Genomic DNA, 27,500 nt, shown 5'->3' with positions numbered 1-27,500 from the left:
ATGTAATCAGGTCTGAAGATTATTATATTCCACTTGATTACATTATTATTAATTGTCCTGTGGAAAAGTGGAGAGATTTTTATAGTTCACACAAATTTGTTTTCCCACTTATCTAATTATAACTAGTTTATATATGTGTTGTTCTTTAAATATTCCATTTTTTATAATTGGCTTAGTGTTCTTGGGTTTGAGAAATTTGTTTTTAACAAGTTTTTGTTCATAATATAACAAATGGCTGACACACACATGTATCCTGTCCCATGAGTCTCTATATCAGTTTGCCATTAAAAAATAAATTATATCATGTTCACAAGCCAAGTTCCAATATCATTATGGTTAAAACTACTTCCTCTTCAAGTATTCTAGTGATGAGGTAATTGCCATTGCCTTGGCAACATTTATAAAGGATCTTAAATTTGCTTCTATTGAAATTCAGGATATTGGAAAGTAGTAATGGGTTTTTGTTGAAACACAATATCAGTATAGAACCATTTCAGAAAACACAATATACAATAGTAATGTTCTGTGCAGTAAAATTAACAATAAACAATAGTCTTATCTTGTTTATTTATTTATTTTTTGGCAAAACCATACCTTGGAGCTTCTTCAATAACTTTCTGATTACGTCGCTGAATTGAACATTCACGTTCATTAAGGTATATGGCATTTCCATGCTTGTCACCCAAAACCTGTAAAAATAAAATCAAAATTACAAGCTATGCCACATACAAATTTTTGTCATTACCACTAAAAATTTATTTCTACGTAATTTTCTTCAAACAACTTGACTGTTACAAAAGCTTACACACCAGCAAAATACTTTCTTTGATTACTTGGGTGTATGATGAGACAATCCGAGGATCGATCTCCAAATACTAACTTTAGTAGCTGAATTCTGAAAAAGAGACAAACTCATCGGAATTCTCTCTGTCCACCTTGCACCTCTCGGAACAACCAAGAGGATCAAGAGAACAGGCAAGGAGAAAGTGCATTCCTACTTGTCCTGCTAAGAGAACCAGCAGTAGGGGTAGATCATGGGTAGGGTTGCAACCCAAAAAATCAAACTTTTTTTTTTTTTTTTTTTTTTTTTTTTTGCAGAAAACAGCCTGAAAAAACAGCCAAATTTTTTTCTTTAAATATTCATTCACATTCCATAGCTTCCTAAACTACAAAAAATTGCTAACTTTGCAATATGTTACTATGCCTAGAGCTTGGGTAACAAGGCAATTTAACACTGGAAAGAAAAATCTATTATTGTGAAAAATAAAAACCTGGAAAACTAATGGTATCTCAACCATCACCCACATGAGATTATGAATGTTTTGGGTACATAACTATATTTATATCATTAGAATTTTACTGTTATTTTCCAATCAAATCTTGAAAAAATGGGTAGACCGGCAGCCCAGAGTATTTATTCAAGTTTTGAGCACAACTGGTTTGACCCCTTAGATAAATAGTGCCTACCACCAAATTCTCAAAAATATATCGCAGTTGGATAAGAACTCTGGCTTAGGTATAAAAAGTGATCCCTAAAAACTTGAAAAAAAAATTAGTCAGTGTGAAAAACATATGCTTGAAACTTTCTAAACCTTCCTTGGGTTCTCCTGAACACAGAATGAGCAATATCAACAATGTCAAGCCTGGCTTTATGTCCACCACCAGCTTCCAAAAGAGGGCCCAAATTCATGTTTATGGTAAGAAACATTTGCCTGAAACCTTCCTTGGGACCCCATGAACTGAGAATGCCCCATGCCAGCAAATCCATCTCTGGCTTTCCACCTACCAGCAACTCCTAAATCCATCAGAGGTTCAATTTCACTGTTTTCTGAGTTAAGAACAAAAGGCTGAAATTGTGACAAAAATATTCCTCATGAACTCAGTCTAATTTCTCATAATCATTTCATCATATAATTGCTAATAATCATTGGTTCTTTGATGTGTCTCAGATGGCTGAAGAGCTGGAAAACAAAACATAATGGTCTAACAGGTGCCTGGCAAGGATTTTATGCCTTAACTAATGGCTGTGATTTTACCTCTGCTTTTTTCTGGAAAGGGAAGATTAAGCCCTTCAGGATGTTAGAGGAGGACTTAAATGCCATCAGACATCTTCCGACCCTAGCATCAAATGAGTTGGACACTGAGGGAGTCAGAGTTCATCTGCAATATGTATTGGTACTCAGGCAATAACATCAACGAATGATGGTATAAAGATTTCCTGAAGGTAACTGACTGTAGATGAAAAGCAACATCTCTCAAAAATGTGAAAAAACTGAACTGTGCTTCCCTCCATCCTTGTGAAAAGACAGCTTCACTGCATATTAAACATGCAAACTATGTTGCCAGGATGTGGAGAAGGGTGGGCAAACCATTACAACTTGTGGCTGGAATCCTTGTTATTTTGGCTGGTTGGCAACCAACAGTGGATTCCAACCCAAATGGTTTCCTGGCAGTTCCATTCCTGCAGAGTACGTCTCCACACTGAAAAGTGCGTCAGGTATATAAGCTTGCTCTGATAGTTTTGAGAGTGAAGGTGAGGAGCTATTGAAGGCTGCCTGGAGTGATGACAGCGATACTGATGATGAGTAACATAAACAGAAGCTAATTTTTTTTCAAGTATGTGATTTTCAGTGTAGATACATTTCGACAGCATCACAGCAAATAGTGTTTGGCCATGTAAATGGAAAGTTTTCCCAATAGAGAGGAGTGCTTAGTTTTGTGAAGGTACAATTCTGGTATGTATAATTGTGTGTTACTTTTGAATACACTTGTTTAAGAGATATACTTATGAGAAATTAGAATGAGTTTATGAGGCCTCACAAAAGGTTTCTAGAAATGTTTCAGCCTTGCATTCTTAACTCTGAATAAAAATGAATTTGAACCTGTGATACTGATGATGAGCAACAAACAAAAGCCACTTTTTTTTATCTCATCTTCAGAGCAGTTATATTTTCAAAGCATCACACAGCAAATAATGTTTGGCCATACAATTAAATGGACATTTTCTTTTTTCCCGTAGAAAAAGTGCTTACCTTTTAAAAATTACAATTAGCTATTATGATATGTTACATTTTAAATGCAATTGCATAATGGAATAATTATGAAAAATTAAACTGAGTTTATGAGGAATATTTTTACCAATCTTTCAGCCTTGCATTCCTAAAAGTACTGGGGTAAATTATTTCAATTTCAATGCATTTGAACAGGAAGAGAGGTATGAACATAGGTGCAGTGCTACCAGAGAGAGAGAGAGAGAGAAGAGAGAGAGAGAGAGAGAGAGAGAGAGAGAGAGCATTATCCTTATTTTTAGGAGTGAAATGGATAGATTATTGTAATTCTTTAAAATGCTATCACATATGAATTTTGAAATTAGTTATATTATTAATATTATTATTACATATTAATATTGTTATGTGAAAATATTAATAAAAATTCACGTGTACCATTGAAATTCTCTCATCTCAGTAAAAGAGAGAGAGAGAGAGAGAGAGAGAGAGAGAGAGAGAGAGAGAGAGAGAGAGAGAGAGAGAGAGAGAGAGAAATTGCATGAACTTGAGAGGCAACACAACCTAGTTGGCCACTTTCTCCCCCTCCTGTCACATTACTTGATATATTTGACAGTTGTGGATCCCAGCCCCTTAGGTTGGCTACCTGGAGTTCAAAGACAAGATACGGGATAGAATGGAATTTCTTTCATTCTTACATAATATTTTGATTCATAAACCAAAATCCTACTAATTTACTTCAGTATTTTCTTTAATGAATTGATATTATTGATGTTTACATTAATATTGATATTTGAAAATAAGTAAATAATTCATATATCATACAAAAAAACATACATCTCTGTAAGAGAGAGAGAGAGAGAGAGAGAGAGAGAGAGAGAGAGAGAGAGAGAGAGAGAGAGAGAGAGAGAGATTATTGTAGTATTTCTTTAAAATACTATCACATATGATTTTTCTAATTGCAGTTTTATTCTTATTATTATTATTATTATCGCCATATAAGCATTAAATTGCTTCGGCAAATTTTCTGCTTATACTATAAATTTGTAACAAATAAGGACAAACAAATATACTATACTATACTATACTATACTATACTATACTATACTATACTATACTATCATTATTAATATTTGAAAATATTAAACATGTTATACATACATGTACCATAAAGATCTCTCATCTCAGGAGAGAGAGAGAGAGAGAGAGAGAGAGAGAGAGAGAGAGAGAGAGAGAGAGAGAGAGAGAGAGAGAGAGAGAGAGAGAGAGAACACACTCCCTCCCCTCCTGTCACTTTACTTGATATATTGACAGCTGTTGGACATCAGCCCCCCGCTTGGTACCTGAATTTCGAAAGAAAGATGCTGAAGACTGGGATTTCCTTCATTCTTACACAATTTTTTAATCTATAAACTAAAATCTTACTAATTCACAATAGTATTTTCTTTAATGAATTGATTGCTCTTTACATTAATAATATTTGAAAAATAGTAAATCATTTATTTATCATACAAAAAACATACATCTCTGTAAGAGAGAGAGAGAGAGTGTTATTATTGTTATTATTTGATATCATTTAATCTTATTAAACTTACTAATACAGCATCGATCAATATTAATATTTTAGAATTAGTAAATCATTTTTGTATCATAAAAATGTATTTAGTTATGAAAATACCTTCAAAATACACTAATTAATGATAATTTATTGCCAGAAAAACCTGTGAATTTTCCCGCAAATAATGGGTAGATATGGTCTGGTGAGAAATCTGCGAATCCGGAGAACGCAAATACGGGGGCCTGGTCTAGTTGAACAATATTAAATATTAACAAAAAAAGTACATGAAAGAACAAAGCTTTTCACAATAAACTTTAACATAAACAATTAAAAAAAAACATTCATCATTGTAGTGATACACAGCTAACTTCAGGTAGAGGGAGGGGGCGTTTATATTTTTGAGGAATAATTGATGAATGATTTTAAGTTATCGTGCGTCGTGGTATTGTTGAGTAAAGAAGAGACAGTGAAATCTTTTCTATAATATGTATGTAAAAACAGTACTGATTCACATAGAAAATAAAATATTTCACAATAAATTTAACACAATGATAAATCAAGAAAACAATCAAATGTAATAAAGTAAAAAAAAGAAAAAAAAAGCTAGCTCGAGTCAATGTTCGATGTGCTGGATGAGACAATAGAGAGAGAGAGAGAGAGAGAGAGGAAGGGCTCTGCTTCACACTGATGTATCAGGTGGGCTGGGAAGATTATTCATCCATTTCTTTCACTTACACTTGCTCTACCCAAATCACTTTTATTTTTGTTATGGTAAAATACATATCTAGAGACAATTGCTTTTTATGATTTTTTAATACTGTAAAGTTATTTTATCTCTTTTTTCCTTTTCTTGCATTCTTGACTTATTACTTATTTGTTTGCAAAATCCTCATGTTTTTTTTAAAGTCTGCTGTTTGCCATTGGTAAGTTGATGTATTGTGGAATAATTAATCTCTTTCAAAGTCTGAGGTATTACTGTAGTGTGTATATATATATATATATATATATATATATATATATATATATATATATATATATATATATATATATATATATATATATATATATATGTGTGTGTGTGTGTGTGTGTGTGTATGTTATATATATATGTTAATATATCATATATATATATATATATATATATATATATATATATATATATATATATAATATATATATATATATATATATATATATATATATATATATATATATAAGTATGAAGACATGAGCAATTACTCAATCATAAACATATTGGAGTAGGGAGACGCGTTCTGTCTTTTATCCATTTATTTAACGCCGACGTTTCGTATCAGCTTGATACATTTTCCAGGCTGAAACGATTACACATCAATTGCGTATAAGTAAAAAGATACACACAATGTTTACCAACACCAAAATTAAAAACCTTTTTAATAAATTAAGAATAAAAACAGAATAAAACCAGAAACACAAAATAACAGTGAAAGGGCGAGGAGCAAATACAGAGAAACAAATTAATTAGAAAATATAAAAATAATAGAAAAAATATATATATACTAATCATAATAATAATAATAATAATAATAATAATAATAGAACAAACAAGACACCTACCCACAGCGGAACGTACAGAGAACTGACACGAAAAATTGTTATGGAGGGGAGTGTAAACAAAGCAATAGGTAATTAGGCAATAAACAGTTGGGTGGAAGACGACTGGTGGTTAAGAGAAAGTACAGTTAGCTTAATCATTATTGATTCAAGGTTGGTTAATTCATCTATATGTCGGGTTCTTCCTACAATATTAAAATGACTGGCATCTATGTGTGTTTTGCAACTTTTACTGTGATTTCTTAGGTTAGATTGTTCTGGATTTGATAGTCGACAACCTGTTCTATAGCTAACTCCTTGATGAAAGGAAATTCGGACTTTTAGCAGCCTCCTGGTGCAACCGATGTAAGTGCTGAGATCACATCTGGGACAATTATACTTATAAACGACACCAGAGGCAAACAGGGGGCTGATCTTATCCTTAACTTGGAAGAGTAAGCCGATAGTTCGAGGGGGTTTATTGGGGGAATTAGGTTTTTAAAATTAAGGGCAGGCCAAATTGCTCCGTTGGGAATAGGTTGATGCATTTTTCCTAAATTTATTACTATGGAGAAAGGGAAATCTAGCAAAAGTCAGCGCTAAAGAAATGGATAAAAGACAGAATGCGTCTCCCTACTCCAATATATATATATATATATATATATATATATATATATATATATAATATATACATATATATTAATATATATATATATATATATATATATATATATATATATATTAAATATCATTGTAATGTGATGTGCTATGAGTTTCTTAGAAAGTGGACTCATCATTTAACTTCCTTAGACACAGAGTGGTCTGAGGTGACAAGCCTTGGGAATGCTGATGTATCTTTATTGGGGTGGTGTGATATGAGAGTTGCTGTCTTATCAAATCAGTGCCTCGTCCTGTCACTATGAGCGCTTCATACAGAGGTGACTTTGAAACTGGATACAAGCAGTTCATGGATGTGGACAATGGGTGTGAGTTCGTGTGTACATGTGAGCCTTTTCCTACATAATGAGATGTAGCATACCAAGAAGGGGAGATCTGTGCAAGATGGCTTCTGAGAACAGTACTTTTATTATAGTGTTGTGCATACTGTGTTGAATGGGTAAGCATACTTATATTTTGGCCAAAGTTGTGGCTGGATTGTATTTGAATATTTATTTCAGAGATATTACATTTCATATGATCTTTAATTATAATCTTGTGCTTATCGAAGTGTTCTCCTGTCTTCTAACAGGCAATTCTGGACAAGGGGAATTGTTCTGGAGAAGGGGGATTGATCTGGAGAAATGGGAACTGACTTAATTACAATGGTGTACTGTATTATGACTTGCCCAGTTTTATGACTAAGATAATATTGGATTATTGTACTAGGAATATGGAGTGGGGCTATCTGAGTTCAATCATTCATTTAATCTTTCTGTTAAGAACCTGAGTTAATTTAGCTAATACTTTGCTTTTAAATAAATGCATATTTTTGTAAGCTCCGTGTCTGATTTGATGACCTTGGATAATGGAGTGGGGTGGTGTGTCATGGAGAGAGAGAGAGAGAGAGAGAGAGAGAGAGAGAGAGAGAGAGAGAGAGAGAGGATGTTACCAGTTGCCTTTTGCTCTGGTCTATCACTACCTTTTAAAATGTAAGAACGAGATTTATAATCTCGTTTTTAGTAGTGGCAGCGTTTTTGAACCGTATCATGCCTTTTGTGAGATTAATAGCAGCTATAAGAGGCTGTTTTCAGAGAGTCTGGTTGTGAGAATGTGTTAAGATTTCAATTAATGGGTGATGGGGATAATTGTTGAGCTGTTGATCTGGTACTGAGAGGGAAATTTTCAATTAGCGTCAGCATTTTGACCCGGGAGCAGTCATGCTGTTTTTTCTTCACAACATTGGCTTTAGCATGTTACCATAAGCAGTTCATCAGATATTTTTTACTTTATTTATGATTTAAGGGTTAGAATGCGTATTTTCCGATGTAGAATTATTTTCCATGATGTTAAAAAAATACACGTCACTAGCTTAATATAAAGTATTTTTGACGAAGAAAAATAAAGGATTTCAATAAAATTCATTTGTATAAATAAGCAGGATATGTTTTATAGCTTTATTTTCATAATAAAACATAAAAAGGCAAAGTGAAGAATTTTTTTCTTCAGTGCCGTGGCCTGTGGTAGGAAAAGCCATGGAGGGTTGTCAGATGTCACCAGAAAGCCACACTAATAGACAAAATTCCTCAAAACGGCAACCCTGCCCGTGAGATGCCTCAAGGGTCTCTTGTCACTCAGTGAGTCTTGTAAGTGCTTTCTTGTTCAAGTGCTGAGTATCGTTGTTACACATGCAAGTATGTGTGTATTCCCATGTTTATTTATGCACGCTCAGGGATCGGGTGTTCTCTTATTGAAGACATGAGTGTTACACATTGGTTTTTGCCCTGGTGTTTTTTTCTCTCTCTTTTTGCCTTTGTGTATGAATAATTTTTGGAGTTGAAGAATCAGTTCAGATTACCATATTTTTTCTAATAGGAGCAAAATGTGATGTTTTTTTTCTTGCCACATGTTAAAGGAGACACATTCGTCTTGGTTTTGACACATATGTATACGTGTGTAGGATTTTCATACATGAAATTTGCTTCTTGGGGGCGCTTGTTTTGCATTTTTTTGGCCCTCGGAGACAGCGGTCACTCATGCATATGCACTCAGCGTATTTTTTGAAGAGCCAGCAAAAGGGAGGCTAGTGTGATTCATGGGGGGAATGCTTGAAGGGAGGTTGAATTCCTATTTTTTTCTTTGTGCCGGGGTAATGGGGGTCAGTTTGGACTTGATAGAAAAGTTCAATGCCACATCAGCTGATAGCCACGAGGGATGATATGATATCCCCGTAGGGTTTCTTTTAGAAAGATTTTTGTTCTTTCTTTTGAGTAAAGAGAAGATGAAATGCATGTGAATATATGTGGTGCAAGTTTTCCTTATGCTTTGGAGAATGCCTTTATGTGGTAGAGGGCATGATTATAACTGGGGATACAGAGATTATTTTATAAAGGGGATGTGTTTGGGATATGGAGACTATTTTAAAATGGTGATGATTGGTGATGTCAAATGGTGATGCTAAAGGGCTTGTGATATTGGAGTTATGAGAGAATTGTTTACGGAGTGATATTTTAAGGAGAATTATTACAGAAAATTGTTTATGGGGAGATATTTAAGTGGAATTATTATGGAGAATTATTATGGAGAATTATTATTACTAGAGATATTTATGGGGATTCTATTGGAGTCATGGTGATAATAATTTTTGGTGAATGTGACTGATTTTATGGGTGGTGAATTCTGGTGAATTTTGGTGCATTTGGTGATAGCAATTTTGGTGAATTTTGGTGATACTGGCGAGCACTAATATTTGGTGATACTACTGATACTGGTGTTATTTCTGATACTAACATGTTGTGTTGTAATGAATACTAAGGGTGGTGATGTTTGTGAATATGGGAGTTACTAAGCACAAATTTAGTTTTCCTTTTTTTATGGGTTCAGCAGATAATTGCTTGAAGTCTACATGAGTCACAGATGTTACAGGTGTCACAGGAACAGTTGACAGTGCCATTGGTTTTTCTTTCCCCTTTTGGACATTAGCCATCGCTGACGCAAGTTTTTTTTTATCATGGGTGAATTTGAATTTATTTTCTCTCCAACAGTTTGTGCAGATCTTTTTTAATATCTCAGTTCGTGACTTAGAGTCAATGTTCAGGAATGTGTTTATAATTTCAGCCGTTTCATGGTGCACAGAGATTAAGGGGAGAATTTTTGTAGTTTTTTAATGTCTACATAATGGCACTACATTTTTTTTTCTCTGGATATTTGTGTTCCAGAAATTGTTGGCCTCTTGCACAATTGTGTTTGTTGCAACTTTGCCAGAGATAGGAAACTTGATTAAGTTTCTGGTGGCCTGTGCCATAGTGAATAAGGGGAAGTCTTTGCTTAGACACTTTTGGATTTGGAGTTTTTGTTGTAATGAGGTATGGCACATCGATGATTTTTTTTTCTAGAATTTCCTGGGCAATTTTATTTGCCAAGTTTTTGCCCTTCTCAGCAGTTATGCTAAAAAGAGAGTTTATAGTTTTTGCCTATAACATTGAGCTCCTTAGAGATGCTTTTCGAAGTTATTTTGCTGGAGAATTGGAGATATAATATTTTTGGCCATGTGATATTTCGTTTTGTCCATAGTCTAGGCCTATGGTGGTAAGAGCTGTGTTTAGTTCAATTATTTTTGCAGCTATTTTGGTGCAAATGGAAACCCTTTTGTGAGGAGATATGGGGCAATATTTTTTAGTGTATCAGCTGGATGCTTGAGTGCATTTTTCAGGGACAGTTTCATTTTTGATTACCCTGCTTGGAGTGTAATAATATTTTTTGGAGACTTGTTTTTATTCCATATGGGGTTATTGGTGAAATGGAGGGAACATTTTTATTGCCTGGGTGGTATTATTATTAACATGGTGATGTGTGGGTGGCACTAATCTTTGGTGGTGACTTTTTTTTTTTTTTTTTTTTTTTTTTTTTCGTGGTTATGATTTTTGGAGTTGAATTTCTGGGGTTTTACGAGCCAGATGGGTATTGTGGTTCATTTGGTGTTGTGGCTAATGGAGGCAAGTGGCATTACTGCATTGCAGTTTTATGAGTCCCTATATTCACCAGTAGTTTTTTTTGGCGGCATATGATTACTGAATTGTGGTGAGTTTAATGTGATTTATATCCCAAATAGGTGATAATTTGTTTTATATAATTGAGTAATATCATGGGGGAGTTATGTCTTTGAGACCATTTTTGGGGCATCTTGGTCATATCCTGGAGATAATTTTGTGAAAAATGCTGATATAGTGTCAATATAGAATTTTTTTGGAGAATCATGGTTTTCTGAAGTTGCAAGTCTGACTAGACAAATATATAGTGTAGTTCAAGCACCTGACGTGTTCACAGGTGGATTTTTGCTGATAATGCCATGATGAGTCCAGTTGCTGATTTTTTCCTTTGTTGTTGATTACTCAGAGATTTGCACTATTCTGGAGATGTTGACTATGGCATTCTACGGAGATGTACTTTGTAAGGGGGTTGTTTCCGATCTATGTAATTGTTCCGATAGCAAATTCCGTAACGGTACATATTACATTTATGGGAAAAATATTGAATTATATATGTTTTTTCTTCTCTTATGTGCGCTGTGTAATGGGGGAAAGTTCACTTATTACTGTTATTTTTTTTTCTTTTCCTATGAGATATGTAATTGGGGTTAAGCTTTCAATGGCATTTCTTTTTGGGCAGGATATATTTTGTCAGGGTTTGTGAATTAGATAAAATGGGTGTTTGGCATTGTTTCATGGAGATTAATTATATAAGCGGTAAAAGGGTTTTGCTATTAGACAGTAAAGGGTTCTTACTGATTTTGTGGGTTACTGAAATATCAGAGCTTGAGAGAACATTTTTGTTGATAATCAGGGGCTGGGTTTGTTACATGTTTTTTTTCAGGCTTTTTTTTTTTTGTGAAAATTGGTGAGTTTGAAGTGTGATAACAGTAGTCCGTGGAGTTTCTGTGAGTTCTGGGTGGTGTGTGTGCCAATGTGTGAATTTGGTGAGCCTTTTTTTTTATAATATTGGAGAATTAAGTTGGAGAATTTAATATTTTCTTTACAGGGTTATGATAATGATTTGTGATTTAGCGATCTGATGGAGTTCCTTCACGAGTTGTAGTTAGAAATTAGTTCAGTGGTCATATTGGTGGTGATTAAATGGGGTTAATCGGAAGACGTTCCGTTAGTGTTTCTTAGAGTTTTGAGGTCATTACTTGACAGATGTATGTCGGGTTAATTTTTCTTTAACCCTTAAACGCCGAAGCGGTAAAATAAAAATTGTCTCCTGTGTACCGGAGGTGTTTCGGAGTGAGCGCGGAAGAGGAAAAAATATTTTTTTAAAAAATCACAGCGCGCTTAGTTTTTAAGATTAAGAGTCCATTTTTGGCTCCTTTTTTTGTCATTGGCTGAAGTTTTGTATGCAACCATCAGAAATGGAAAAAATTATCATTATCATATATAAATAATGTGATATATGATAGAGCAAAAACGAAATTTCATATATAATTGTATTCAAATCGCGCTGTGCGCAAAACTGTTAAAGGGAACAAGTTAATTTTTTTCGTTGTAATGTACACTAAATTGCAATCATTTTGGTATATAACACATTGTAAAATGATAAAAGCAACACAGAGAAAATATTATCACAAAATAATGCATGAATTCGTAACGCGCAGACGTAATCAAATATTTTTTTCAAAAATTCACCATAAATCTAAATATTGTCCTAGAGACTTCCAATTTCTTTCAAAATGAAGACAAATGATTGGATATTACTATACTGTAAGAGTATTAGCTTACAATTGCAGTTTTCGACCATATCTGAGGAGTTAAAGTTGATCGAATGTCGAATTTTTTTACATTTTTTTTATATGCAATTATTTCGGAAATTAGAAAAGCTACAATCTTCAAATATTTTTCGATTTATTCTACATGAAATTGCACACATTTTCATATATAAAACTCTATGAAATGCCTAATATGAAACGGAGCAAATATTCCGAGAATGGGACATACGCATTTCGGAGATTTGTGGCGGAGAATCCGCGCACGGAGGGAAGGAAAGTTTATTTTTTAAATTCACCATAAATCTAAATATTGTGCTAGAGACTTCGAATTTGTTTCAAGATGAAGATAAATGACTGAATATTACTAGACTGTAAGAGTTTTAGCTTACAATTGCGTTTTTCGACCATTTCGGTAGAGTCAAAGTTGACCAAACGTGGTTTATTTTCTATTTATCGTGATTTATATGCAAAAATGAAAAAATGAAAAAAAGCTACAACCTTCAATTATTTTTTGTTGTATCCTCCATGAAATTGTGCACATTTTCATATATAAAACTTTATGTAACGGCTAATTTAAAATGGTGCAAACATTACCACAATCGCATGTATGATTTTTTCGGAAGAGTTACCGCGCGGACGTAAAGAAAATTTTATTTTTTTCAGAAATTCACCATAAATTGAAATATTGTGCTAGAGACTTCCAATTTGTTGCAAAATGAAGGTAAATGATTGAATATTACTGGAATGTAAGCGTTTTAGCTTACAATTGCGTTTTTCAACCATTTCAGTAGAGTCAAAGTTGACCAAAGGTTGAAAATTTGTCACTTATCATTATTTATATGAAAATATTTCAAAATTGATAAAAGCTACAACCATGTGTTGTTTTTAGTTGTATTGTGCATGAAATTGCGCACATTTCCATATATAAAACTTTATGTAACAGCTAATTTTAAAATGGCGCAAACATTACCACAATTGCATGTATGATTTTTTTCGGAAGAGTTACCGCGGACGTAAGGAAAAAGTTTTTTCATAAATTCACCATAAATCGAAATATTGTGCTAGAGACTTCCAATTAGTTGCAAAATTAAGTTAAATGATTGAATATTACTAAAATATAAGTTTTAGCTTACAATTGCGTTTTTCGACCATTTCAGTAGAGTCAAAGTTGACCGAAGGTTGAAATTTTGGCACATCATAATTTATATGAAAATATCTCAAAACTGATAAAAGCTACAATCATGAGTATTTTTCTATTGTATTCTACATAAAAATGCGCACATTTTTATATATAATACTCCATGTAACGGCTAATTTAAAATGGTACAAAAATTATGTCAAAGTGACGAAATAATTTCCGAGATGTGTCACAGATACTTTTTAGTGCGGCAAGAAAGAAATTCGAGCTTGCGCGCCTGCGTAACGATTGTAACAAAACAACACCTTAATCTGTGAACTCCCAGCATCCCCCAAGGCGCGTGATTCAAGAGTTTTTGGCTGATAGGCCTAAAAGTATTTTTCCGCGAATTTTTAAAAAAACTTTTGTATGTCGAAGTATCCAGTCGGCACCTGAGAGACAAAAAATGTTGACGTAAAATACGTCCAGTTGGCATTTAAGGGTTAATTGACTGATGACGTGACTGACATACTGAACACCATAAACATTGTTCCCCTACGCCCAGCAAGACGTCCATCAACTTCTGCAGATATGTATGCTGCTAACGTTTGCCCACATGCGAGTGTTTCTACGAGTCTACGGGGTTTTACAGTGCTTTTGGACTACGGAAGTCACTAGTTGTCTTCCACGGGGAGATATTTCGCCTTTCACAAGTCTGTGCAATTGCAGTTGCAGACCAATCATATACATGGGAATGTGAAAAAGTTCAAGATGAGATATTTTCAACTGTTATTATAGCCCAGTTGCAAACTATTCAAATTTATTTTATGTGATAAACATTGTGCTGCCAGAGACGTGCAATTATCATAGTGTTTATGAGCCAGGCAATGTATTTTATATGTATAAGCTGTTTTATGTGAGCTGTGGCTAGGCTGGTCTTAGCATTAGAGATGGCCGAGCATCTGTTACATAAAGAGGGATTTGCTATGATATATTTCAAATATCATTGTCATGTGATGTGCAACGAGTTTCTCAGAATGTGGACTCATCATTTAACTTCCTTAGACACAGAGTGGTCTGAGGTGACAAGCCTTGGGAATGCTAATGTATCTTCATTGGGGTGGTATGATATGAGAGTTGCTGTCTTATGAAATCAGTGCCTCGTCCTGTCGCTATGAGCGCTTGATACAGAGGTGACTTTGAAACTGGATACAAGCAGTTCATGGATGTGGACAATGGGTGTGAATTCATGCGTACGTGCAAGCCTTTTCCTACATAATGAGATGTAGCATTACCAAGAAGGGGAGATCTGTGCAAGAGAGGCAGAACGTGGATGGCTTCTGAGAACAGTACTTTTATTATAGTGTTGTGCATAATGTGTTGAATGGGTAAGCATACTTATATTTTGGCCAAAGTTGTGGCTGGATTGTATTTGAATATTTATTTCAGAGATATTACATTTCATATGATCTTTAATTATAATCTTGTGCTTATCGAAGTGTTCTCCTGTCTTCTAACAGGCAATTCTGGACAAGGGGAATTGTTCTGGAGAAGGGGGATTGATCTGGAGAAATGGGAATGACTTAATTACTATGGTGTACTATATTATGACTTGCCCAGTTTTATGACTAAGATAATATTGGATTATTGTACTAGGAATATGGAGTGGGGCTATCTGAGTTCAATCATTCATTTAATCTTTCTGTTAAGAACCTGAGTTAATTTAGCTAATACTTTGCTTTTGAATAAATGCATATTTTTGTAAGTTCCGTGTCTGATTTGATGACCTTGGATAATGGAGGGGGGTGGTGTGTCATGGATGTGTAGAGAGAGAGAGAGAGAGAGAGAGAGAGAGAGAGAGAGAGAGAGAGAGAGAGAGAGGATGTTACCAGTTGCCTTTCGCTCTGGTCCATCGCTACCTTTTAAAATGTAAGAACGAGATTTATAATCTCGTATATAGCAGGGTCCACAAAACACATCAAATAGGTCAAAGATTATTTGATGTTTTGTGGACCCTGCTGTATGCTTTTATATATCTTCACCTGGAATCTGTATATATATAAATAAATAAATAAATAAATATATATATATGTGTGTGTGTGTGTGTGTGTGTGTGTGTGTGTGTGTGTGTATGACTGGTAAAAATGTTCTGTTACAACAGAATTCCATCTAATAAAAGGAGCCCATAAAAACACCAAAACATAGAGAGAAAAATACTATATTTCAGAGACTGCTGTCTCCCTCTTCAGGTAGATGAATGAGAAAAGTTTACAGAAAAGGTGGTATTTATACCAAGATGTCCATCCACAGGCAAGCCAATTTAGGTCACCCCCCCTGATAATCTTCCTTTAATCTTCTTAAGCGTTGGTTGAATGAAAACCTTGTGGATGACATCTGAATCCCATGCTCCCTGCCTCTTTAATCAAGGCCGATTCCATCATTTGACTCTTGTACCTACAGTTGCTGCTATAAATTATAAGTGACAAATTCCACTTTATTCTATGGTTATGTTCATTTATATAGTTGAAAATAGCTGAGTTCTGTTGTACATACCTAACTGACTGTTTTTGTTGTATTTATCACTGGGGAAGTGATTTTCCTGTAAATCCGATGTGCGACTGGTCACCGCACAGGTATGGGATTTCGTAAACGCCTGTGTCCTTGGGGGATGTCTTTTGTTGGTCGTTAATCAGCGATTTGGCTAAGGTGTTTGGGTAAGTAAATGCAAGGTTAGATTTTCCGAAGGTCTGGGTCACCGTCTTAATCTTGTCCAGTTGTGGAATTTTTTTTTATTGTTGGGTGTGTCTCTGGTCTTGTCTTGAAGGGGTCGGTAGAAAATTACGTTTGCTTTGTGAATTGCTTTCTCAATCATATGGTCAGGATACCTTAAAGACGAAAGCTGCTTAAGAATTAGTTAAAATTCTTTTTCCAGGAAATCTGGGGAACAAATTCGTATGGCTCTTAAGAATAGTTTGCTGGCTACACCTATCTTGATAGGAATGTCATGATAGCTGAAGTAGTGAATGCATGAAAGTAAGAACGTTGGTTTTCTGTATATGGTAAATTTGTACTCTGTCGTGTCTCTGATTATTAAAACATCAAGAAAAGGAATTTTGTTGTCTGTTTCCCATTCAACTTTAAATTTGATGCTGGGTACTACTGTATTAAATTTTGAAAGGAATTCATTGAAATTGCCCCATCTATTATCCCAAAAACATCCACAGCATGTTTTTGGGTTTTATTGCACTTATTATAATACTGTAGTTTCTAAGTATCCATGTACAGATTGGCTTCAACAGGACTTAAAGGACTACCCATGCTACCCAATGCTACACCCGAATTCAGCCTACCTGAGATTCTCTTCCTGGTTGTAAGAACAAGGAAGGGGATCCAACCACTGGCATCTGATTGGAGTTAGGGAACTGCAAGATCAGAGTCAGTCTTCTGGGCTTTTTTCATAAGGAAAAGGTGGGAGTCCCCCTTAAGGAAAGTAAGGCACCATATGTCAGTGACTATAAGGCAACTATAAGGCCTGCCTTGTAAGGGAAGAGGCGGATATATGCTTCTATTAACTAGTTAAAGAAAATATATAGGTTACTCTAAGGAGTGTTTTATCTGCATCTACAACGAGCAAGATGCAACTCTGTCCAGTTAGAAGAGCTGACTAAGCTACACAACTTGTTGGGCAGCCACCACTGGTCCCAAGGAAAACGTGTCCAAGGGCCTGCGGGCAATATCCCGAAGGTAATGAGAAGTGAAGTGGTCTGGTGTGCCCAGACACCCCCCTTTTAAACCTGCTGAACTGACAAGTTCTTACAGAATGCAAGGGACAGGGTAATGCCCCTGACCCCATGAGCTCTCAGATAGTGTACCGGTGTCATTGCCAGCAGCGGAGTATGCCTTCCTGATCATCTCATGAAGCCAGAAAAATATGGTATTATTGGACACCTCTTTCTTGGAACCACTCAGACCGGAGATGGAGAGTCCTCTTTAGATAGCGCCACAGTGCTCTAAAGTGACAAATTAGCATCTCGTCTGGATCATAACCAACGAAGTCACTTGGAGGGGATGGTGAAGAACTCAAATCTAGTGTCAGGGACCGATGGATTTTGAGTCTTCACTACAAAATCTGGGATGAAATCAAGCGTAACCGATCCCCATCCCCTGAGTGTTTAACATCGAAAGAAAGACCATGCGGTTCGCCTACTCTCTTCACTGATGCAAGTCCCAGCAGAAAGACAGCCTTGAGGGTCAGATCCCTGTCTGAGGACTCTCAAAGTAGCTTGTACGGGGCACAAGTCAGACTCTGTAGTACACGAGTCACATTTTATGCAGGAGGCCTGAGATCCCTGGGTGGGCAAGACCTCTCAAAGCTCCTCACAAGTAGCGATATCTCGAAGAAATGTGAGATATTGACACCCTTCAGCTTCAAGACTAAGGCCAATGCAGCCCCATAGCCTTTTACAGCTGGACTGTTCTCTCGGTGAGGGTAGAGTGGCTCTGACCAGATACCCCATCTATGACACCAACAACAGAAAAAAGCCCACTTTCCCTGGTATACTGCAGCAGAGGAGTCTGAGGTCTCCTGCCATCTCTGTTGCTGCTCATTTGGAAAAGCCTCTCGCTTGCAAGAGATGGTTGATAACTTCTAGCTGTGAAGACACAGGGACTCTACTGCCTGGTGGTACCGTTCAAAGTGCGGTTGACACAGCAAGTTCCACCATGGAAGAATCTCTCTCTTGGGGCCTCAGAGAGAAAAGCCAGGAGGTCGGAATATCAAATGACGAGCCAACAAAATCATCCGATTTGTGTGATCTACATCCTACAGATAACGGCTCAAATCAGGCAAAACAAGGAAAACGAGTACAGTGTTCTCCCCCTATTCATGGGGGATGGGTACCAGACACCCCTGTGAATAGCTCGAACCCACGAATAGTTAGAACTCCCCTCTAAAAATGGTTATATCTGCCTATCTTGAAAGTTCAAATACAAAATTTATACTTTAAGTATCATCCTACATCAGATATACCATCTGACACATTTTATCATTAGAAATATAAAACAGCCAATAACAGAGAGAGAGAGAGAGAGAGAGAGAGAGAGAGAGAGAGAGAGAGAGAGAGAGAGAGAGAGAGAAATGAACTTCTATAGGCAACACTTCTTCCCTTCCCATAAATTCATATATATCTTTTCCAGAGAAGAGAGAAAGAGAGGACTGAACAAGTATCTATTTGTCTGTCTATCAATTCTTTTGCTAAGAGAGAGAGAGAGAGAGAGAGAGAGAGAGAGAGAGAGAGAGAGAGAGAGAGAGAGAGAGAGAGAGAGAGAAACACCAAATGTATACCTAATGTAACATCCTACATCAAATTTACCTTAAATTATTATCATATTACTGTATTAATCTTAGATATTATACAATCTTAAAAATTAGTACCCTTAAAGGTACATACGTACTTCTAACACTTGCAGCCAGAGAGAGAGAGAGAGAGAGAGAGAGAAGAGAGAGAGAGAGAGAGAGAGAGAGAGAGAGAGAGAGAGAGATTGTCCTTTCAGTATTTAAAAGAGTGAAATGGAAAAAATTATTGTATTTAAAATACTCACATATGAATTGAGAGAGAGAGAGAGAGAGAGAGAGAGAGAGAGAGAGAGAGAGAGAGAGAGAGAGAGAGAGAATCTTACATCTTGTTTGGGTTGTTCCAGGTCCCTCAAGTGTGAGGCACCTCTAATGTCTACCAAAGAATTGCTAATGCATCTTCCGGTATATTTTGCATCTTCCAATCTTGGATGGTCTGGTATGCAGCTTAGATATTTGTCGAGCTTATTCTTAAACACATTTACACTCACTCCTGATATATTCCTTAGATCAGCTGGCAATGCATTGAATAGACGCTGCATTGTCGATGCTGGTGCGTAGTGGATTAATATCCTTGTTCAGTCCTTAGTTTTCCTGGTATAGTTTTGGGCACTATTAATCTACCTCTGCTTGCTCTTTCTGATATTTTTAGCTCCATGATGTTTTCGGCAATTCCTTCTATCTGTTTCCATGCCTGCATTATCATGTAACATTCTCTTCTCCTTTCTAGACCATATAATTAAAAAATTTGTAGTCTTTCCCAGTGGTCAAGATCCTTAACTACTTCTATTCTAGATCATTGCATAACATGTTCCTATTCAACATCACACTAAGGTCTTTAACTGCTTCCTTATTAGTGATTGTCTCGTTATTAGGTTCCCTATAAGCATATAGCTTTCCTTCTTAATCTCCATAATTTATTGATTCAAATTTATCAGAGTTAAATACCATCCTATTTACCTCTGCCCATTCATATACTTTGTTAAGGTCTCTTTGTAGCGAGTTCCAACTTCATCATAAGTAATTTCTCTACTTATTCTTGTGGCATTGGCGAAACTACTCACTACCGAGTCCTTAACATTACTGTCTATGTTTGCAATCATAATAACAAACAACAACGCAGCTAACACCGTACCTTGTGGCACACCAGATATTACCTTAGCTTCATCCGATTTCTCATCGTTTGCAATAAGTATCTGTTTTCTATTGTGTAAAAATTCTTTTATCCATCTTCCTACTTGGTCCACTATATTATGTTTTCTAATTTTCTTTGCTAATATATTATGGTCTACCTTGTCAAAAGCTTTTGCAAAGTCTAGATAAACCACATCTGTTTCTTTTCCATTTATCATATTTTTATATATGTTCTCACAGTGGACTAACAGTTGGGTTTGTGTAGTTTTTCCAGGCACAAAACCATGTTGTCCTATATTAAACAAATTATTTTTTATTAAATGTTTCATAATATTTTTCTTCATTACCCTTTCATACACTTACATAATATGTGATGTTAGACTCACAGGCCTATAATTACTTGCCTCTAGTCTTGATCCACTTTAGAAAGTATGGGTAATATATGCTAATTTATGTTCATCATAAATCTTGCCTGTATCTATACTATACCTTAATAATATTGCAAGTGGCTTTGCGATAGAATGAACCACTGTAACAAAATGGCAGGGACACCATCTGGTCCAGCTGCTGATCCATTTTTAATTTCATTAATAGCCTGCACAATATCGGCTTCATTAATACTTTGTCTGATTAATATTCACTATTTTCATCCCTTATTTCTGTATCATTATCTTCATTATCCATTCTAGGGGTAAATTCTCTCTTTATATCGTTCTGCTAATATGTTGCATATTTCCTTTTTTTCATTCGCTAATCTCCCTTCATTTCTTAGAGGGCTAATTTCTATTCTTCTTTTATTCATCTTTTTCGCATATGAGTAAATAGGTTTGGGGTGTTGCTTGATATTTACTAGGGTTTTTTCTTCTAGGTCCTGTTTTTACTTTTCTTTTGATTGTATAATCTTTTGTTCTGCATTTTTTCTCTCTTACTTTTTAGTTCCATCACTTTCCATGCATTCTTTTCTTTTGCAAGAACGTTTTTCCACTTTCTGATTTTCTGGAACAGGATCCTTCTGTCTCTTGGTATGCATGACTGATGTTCGCTTTTCTTCTTTGGATATAGTTAACCAATATTTTCTCTAATATTTTACATAACATATCTGTATTTACCTGTATATCATCACTAACGAATATGTTATCCAAATCTTTGTCTAATTCTTCATTTATTTCTGACCATTTTATATTCTTACTATAGAATTTGTATTTTCCATATCCTTCCCACTTTTTCATCTCTTGCTTATCTGTTTTCACTTGCTTTAGAACGGTCGGTTAATTCTATGACATTATGGTCTGAAATACTCACATTATAAACTATTATTTCTTTAACATAATTAATCTTGTTCACAAATAATAGGTCTAAAGTATTTTCCTTTCTTGTTGGCAGGTGATTTATTTGTTGAATGCTGTGTTCTAGTAGCATATCTAATAGCTTTTTGAATTTCCTCTTATCTTCTGCACTACTATTACTCTTTTTTATATGCATAAATACAACCACAATCTCCTATTCGTTCTTTCCAATCTTTAAAAGGAAATTTAGTCTTCGGATAGGAGTATAATCCAGTCTTTGTGATTTCTACATATATCATCCAATTTTTCTATTATTGTGTCAAACTCTTTAGTCTTTAGTATTAGGGGGTCTATATATTACGATGTTCATTAATTTTTCAAATTCAAATTCTACCACTATTAATTCACATTCTGAGTTACAATAATTCTCATATATTTTTCCTTGTTTTACGTCTCTCCCATATATCACAGTTCCCCCTTGATTCATTTTTTTTATCTGATCTATAAGTTTGGAATGCCTTTATCTGATCATCATTACCAGTCTCTTGGGAATACCAGGTTTCACTTATATTCATTATATCTATTTTTTTTCAGTTTGGGTTAGTTCTAAGAATTCTATTTTTCTTTTTGAGTTACTCATAACTAAACCCTGCACATTCTTCACTATGATGGTTTGCATGTTATCCCCATCATTTAATATGGGTAATAATAAGGATTTTCCCGTCTCTTTCCTGTTCCGGTATGTTGTCCTTTTCTTCATTTCCAGAAATTCTGACATTAAAAATCCAACTTTCCCATTATATTTGATCTTCCTTCTTCATAATTATTCATTTTGTGTATGAATCTGCAATTATCTCAGTATCTGCACCATCACCTGGCTTTGTGTATACAGTGCTTGTTCCTTGCACTGTATCTTGGACCTAAAGCTTGCATTCTCGATGCTGACATCCCATAGCGCGGTGATGGCTTGTTTTTTTTTTCTTCACCTCATGTCCTTTGTTCCTTTCTTTATTTGTTTCGTTTTTATTTTGAATTTTATTATTTAACTAAGTTTTTGCATATTTTTGGATGTAAATCTCTGCAGTCATCCTCACAGCTGTCGAGGTATGCACATTCGCCATAAATCTCATAATTGTGACATACCTTGGGATGTTTGTAGTAACATCTTTCACCGAATCTGCAATTCCATCTTTTCAAAAGGGTGCAGACTATATCTTTCTTTTCTTTTTCTTCTTGCTCTTTCCCCTTGGTATGAAGATCTGGGTAGAGCCTCTTCAAGATTTGATTTTCTGTTGTCATGTCATACTTTATTTCATCGATGTATGCTGCTGTATTGCCTCATATGTAGTATCTATGACTATCTCTGCATCCATACTCTTTGTCCGGTTCTTTGTTTTCATTATTTTTTTTCTATCATTTCAGTTTTATTTTCTTCTTTTCTGTTTTCCTCTTCTTCATCTTCTTCATCCACTACTATTTGCACATATGTCTCAATTGAATAACATTATCTATCCATGATAGACATGTTGAGCAAAATACTCTTGTATCCTTACTTGTATTTTGCTGGACTTCTGCGCATTAAGGACATGTAGGTATGTTGCATGCAAGGATTTTGAGAGAGAGAGAGAGAGAGAGAGAGAGAGAGAGAGAGAGAGAGAGAGAGAGAGAGAGAGAGAGAGAAATTGTATAATGACCATTAAAATAGTTGACCATTATATGGAACTGTTCCCCTCCCCTGTCACATTTCTTGACATATTTGACAGCTTTCCTGGAGTTGAGAGAGGGTAGGGAAATGGATACAGAGAAAGATGAAGGGAAGAATTTTCATTTGAAATTACAGTTATATTATTATTATTATTATTATTGTATTTAGGTAGAAGACCCTCTTTCAAAAATGTTCTATTGAAGGAGATTGCTGCTACAGCTGCATTTATTTTATAAAAGTTCTTTTCTATTCTTCTTATTAAGGCTTTTTCAGTACTATTTAGGTTAGCGAGTAACACGTCTATTTGATACATATGAACAGTCAAGATAGACGAATTTTACGAAGTTCATATATATTGAAATGTGGTGTACAGTGTCCGTAGATTAGTACAATTCTGATACAAATCTAAGTAAATATTCTATGTCGATGTTTCTTCTGGATTCGACCAGATATTTTCAAGGATGTCGTTTTGAGTAGACTGATGATATTTTTGGTGCTACCCTAATTTATAGTTGGGAGATCAGCAGAGGGTACCCGTGAGCTGAGTTTTCATTGGCCGCGGGGTGTCTGCTATTGGTAGCTAGAAGGAATCTTCAAGTTACTTTTATGCGTTGAAGCTCTCGCTGTTGCAATCTAGCAGACCGTTGAAGCTGGACTGTGACGTCCCTGGGCGTGTCGTCACTGCGAGCCGAAATTTCATCTGCTGCCGGGCGAATGGTATGATCAGGTATGACTTGGTTGGTGTCTTCTCTCATTCTGGTATTGCCATAGTTTGGTATATTTCTTTGTATGTTTGTGGGGAGGAAAAGCACTTCTTGGGTGGTGTTCAGAGAGAGCTTTTCCCATTGAGTAAGGAGGGCCTCCAACAGGCAGAGACGTCTCTGGTCCGGTGCTCTCCCAATTATCCTTGTGTTTTAGATAATTCCGTCACGGGATATGGCTTCATTATGTACAGCCGAAGTATGGTTCCTAATGGCCCCTTCTTGTGCATGGCAGGAGATCCTCTTAGACAGACATGTTGTGGTCATACCAATAAAGGCACCGGGGCATAACCGGGCAGGTCATACAAATTGGTATACCACATTAGTCTGCTTCAGAGGGTCTCGCACTGGCTGAGTTGGGTTATTACTCATTATCAGATCCCTAGTATAGCAATTCTTATAATAAATGATGAAGTTGATGGATTTGTTTTCCTCAGTAGGGAAGATTCTTTCCATAATGATCTTCTTCATGGCCTTCTCATCCTCACAGTACTGCGAATGCATCGTAGCCTTGTAGAAGATCTTGATGCTGTTCTGGGGATGGAGCTGGGGATGGGGCTGTGGGGCCTCACTTCTGTTGTACCATCTGTCCAGGGCTGCTCTCACTTCTTTGTTTACGAGTTTGTTGGGATACCCGTTGTTGATGAGATGAGCATTGTGAGACATGGTCTAGTTCTTAGTGGGTGCTCTGCCAGGAAGAAGAGTGGGTAAGAGCTCTCCTTATGAAAGCCCTGACAGTCGTACTCTTGAATCTGTTGGGGCACTCGCTGTCACCGTTGAGGCACATGCCCAAGTTGCTTTTCTTTGTGTAGACCAAAGTCTGAAAGCCATCTTTGGTCTTACTAACAGCTACCTCTTCCTCGTCGTTGGTTTGAACGAAGATGTCGTCTTTGTACCTTGCATACTTGCTTGAAGACTCTCACCGTTACTGTTCCCATGTAAAAGTTGGCGAATAGAACACCCAAAGGGGATCCCATCGCTACACCATCCTTCTGGCAGTACATCTGGCCTCTGTGGGTGGAAAAAAGTGCTTTCTTCATGCAAATCTTGAGGAGTGCCCACAAGGAAGCTTCAGGGATGTTAAGTGGTGGGGTTGATTGGTCCCTATAAACACTGTCTAAAATCATGTCCATAGTTTCATCAACAACGATTCCACGTCCAGCAAGGTGATGATACCTGTTCCTGGAGAGTTGTGAATCTCTTCAAGGAATTCCGCTACGAACGTAGGTTATAGCTATTCAGGACGTATGGAGTCAAAATATGGTTCAGAGGCTTGGCTAGGGCGTAGGTGGGGGCTTCTCTAGTTATCAAAATGCCTAGATCCTGACAAAACTTGATGAGTCAATCACTGTCCTGTAGCAAGGACCAGCTAATCATGAGATACATCAAAAGACATATCCCGTGTGAATGCACCCAAGCTGAGACCAGGTCGAACAATCTTGTGAACACCTGGGAAGCAGTCAAGAGTCCGAAGCATAGTGCCTTAAACTGGTACACTGTTTCCCAGAGGGTGAAGCAGAGGTACTTGTGGGATGACCGATGGATGGGTATCTGGAAATATGCATCCTTTAGGTCCACCGTAAGCATGAAGTCGTTCTCCCTGATCGAGTTCAACAATGAGTGTGTTGTCTCTGTCTTGAACTGAGTCTGCTGAACGAATCGGTTTAGGGGAGAAAGGTCTATGACTGGTCTGCATCCCCCATCTTCTCTTCGAGAAAGACTCAGTTGTAAAACCCTGGAGACCAGTCGACACAAATTCTACAGCACCCTTTCTCAGCATCTTCTGCTCTTCTTCCTTCTACTAGTGCTTGGAGTTTCGCAGATCCCAATACATAAGAAGGAAGACGGACCGGGTGGCTGGTCAGGGGTGATGGAGACTCGAAGGGAAGTATATATCCTACCTGAAGGACATCTACTACCCAAGTCTATGCTCCATATCGTTGCAAAGTTGCCCAATGGCTTGATGTCGCTCCTTTCTAGGGGGAAGAAGAATGTTGGGTTATTCCTTAAGCTCCCTTAGAAAATGAGGACTTCTTAGGAGCCGAGGAAGTGCTAGCTAGACTCAAAGGTCTAGCTGCAGTGGAGCACGAAGGCACTGATACCTTCACCACTGAATGGTGAACAAGCCGGTCCTTGTCATCACCGCAACGCTTGTCCACCACAGTGTCTACCTGTTTTCTATTGAAGAGAGAGGTAGATCCTCAATAACGGTCTGTTTCCCATGGCAAACACAGACTCTGAGCCCAGAGACCTGGTTACTCAAGAGAGGACAGTGTTGCGCCTCTTGAGCACCCGGTTTGCTCACAGGTTTGCCATCTGGTGTGACAGGTAGGAAATAGACCTACCCCATGACTGGCAGAGTCTCTCAAATGCCAAGCCTTTCCTTGGGAGGATGGTCCCAGAAGAAGCAGCAACCTTATACACTGAAAGACCACCGGTCTAACCAGGAGACTGCCTGGAGAGCTGCCATGATGTTAGCTTCCAGAGTTGCTACTTCCTGTTGAGAGAGAGAAATACTCCCACTTGTCAGGTGCTGCAGCAACAGACCTGGACTGAGACAAACCAGGTCTGGGTCCACCTGCTTGGTCGGCAGAGGCCTCTCCAAGGGCATGTAAAAGAACCTCCGGTGAGGTAGAGGAGATGGAGGCAGTTTCTTCGATAGGTTGAACATAAGTGAAATCTGACCTTATACAAGATTATTCACTTGATCCAACACTCCGTCAGCCGTTGAAGCCCTGGATTGCCTCTTGTGTACCCAAAAGGATTAGAGGCAAGAGGGACGATCTCCTGCAAAGGAGGTCATGGCTTCCCTGAGATCACTGTGCTGATATATCAGCTCAAAAATCTCCACAAAGGTCCTCTGTATCTCGGGGGTGTCCAAGTCTCTAGGCAAAGGACCATCAAGTCCTTCCACAGACCAGTCCTCCTGAGCTACTCTCCCCTGAGGGAGAACCTTGCCGGACCCCCTGGATCCATCCTTAACGACTTGAGCATACGTTTGGTGAGGCCCTAGGACCAAGGAACATAGGCCACCAACGGAGAAACCCATGGAGAGCTTTCTACTAGTTTCCTACTAAGTACTCGCCTCACCCCTCCCGGTGTAGCCCAAGGAAGCAGAGGGAATAGGATAGGAGGATCGGTTGCTCTCACCCCTCCTAGCAGCGTTGCTGTCGGGAGGGGTGAGCCACGCCCTTGCACCAACCCGTGGTGGTGATGGATGTGGGTCTAGGTGACATGATTGCCTGGATAAGACACTAAGTAAGTATATCTTAGTTTAACCAGACCACTGAGCTGATTAACAGCTCTCCTAGGGCTGGCCCGAAGGATTAGATATTTTGACGTGGCTAGGAACTTTCCAGAGGAGAATGCAGAGATTCTCACCGCACTGTAGCAGCCCTATTGCAGGGCTGGTAGCAGCACTGGTGGAAGCCATTCCCCTGCTAGCAACAGCACTGGTGGAAGCCGTTTCCCTGCTAGCAGCAGCGCTGGTAGCAGTAATGTGGAAGGTTATACATTTGGAGGAACTCCCAAACGAGTCTCCGACATGGGCCCAGTCCCGCATGCAGCACCCTTGGAACTACAGACTGGAAG

General features: G+C 37.1%; 1 protein-coding gene across 1 annotated transcript in view; it reads right to left on the bottom strand.

Annotated features, from left to right (window-relative positions):
- LOC135224528 (propionyl-CoA carboxylase alpha chain, mitochondrial-like) overlaps positions 1 to 27,500 on the bottom strand; it is a 309,211-nt gene that overhangs the window by 167,081 nt on the left and 114,630 nt on the right. The window contains exon 6 of the mRNA XM_064263599.1: positions 595 to 689. Coding sequence (XP_064119669.1) covers positions 595 to 689 — 95 coding nt within the window. The remainder of the gene's footprint in view (positions 1 to 594; positions 690 to 27,500) is intronic.

The sequence above is a fragment of the Macrobrachium nipponense genome, chromosome 12 (genome assembly GCF_015104395.2).
Source record: "Macrobrachium nipponense isolate FS-2020 chromosome 12, ASM1510439v2, whole genome shotgun sequence".
In the NCBI taxonomy this organism is placed as follows: Eukaryota; Metazoa; Arthropoda; class Malacostraca; order Decapoda; family Palaemonidae; genus Macrobrachium; species Macrobrachium nipponense.
The sequence above is the reverse complement of the archived record's forward strand: the minus strand, read 5'-3'. Positions and strand labels throughout refer to the sequence as shown.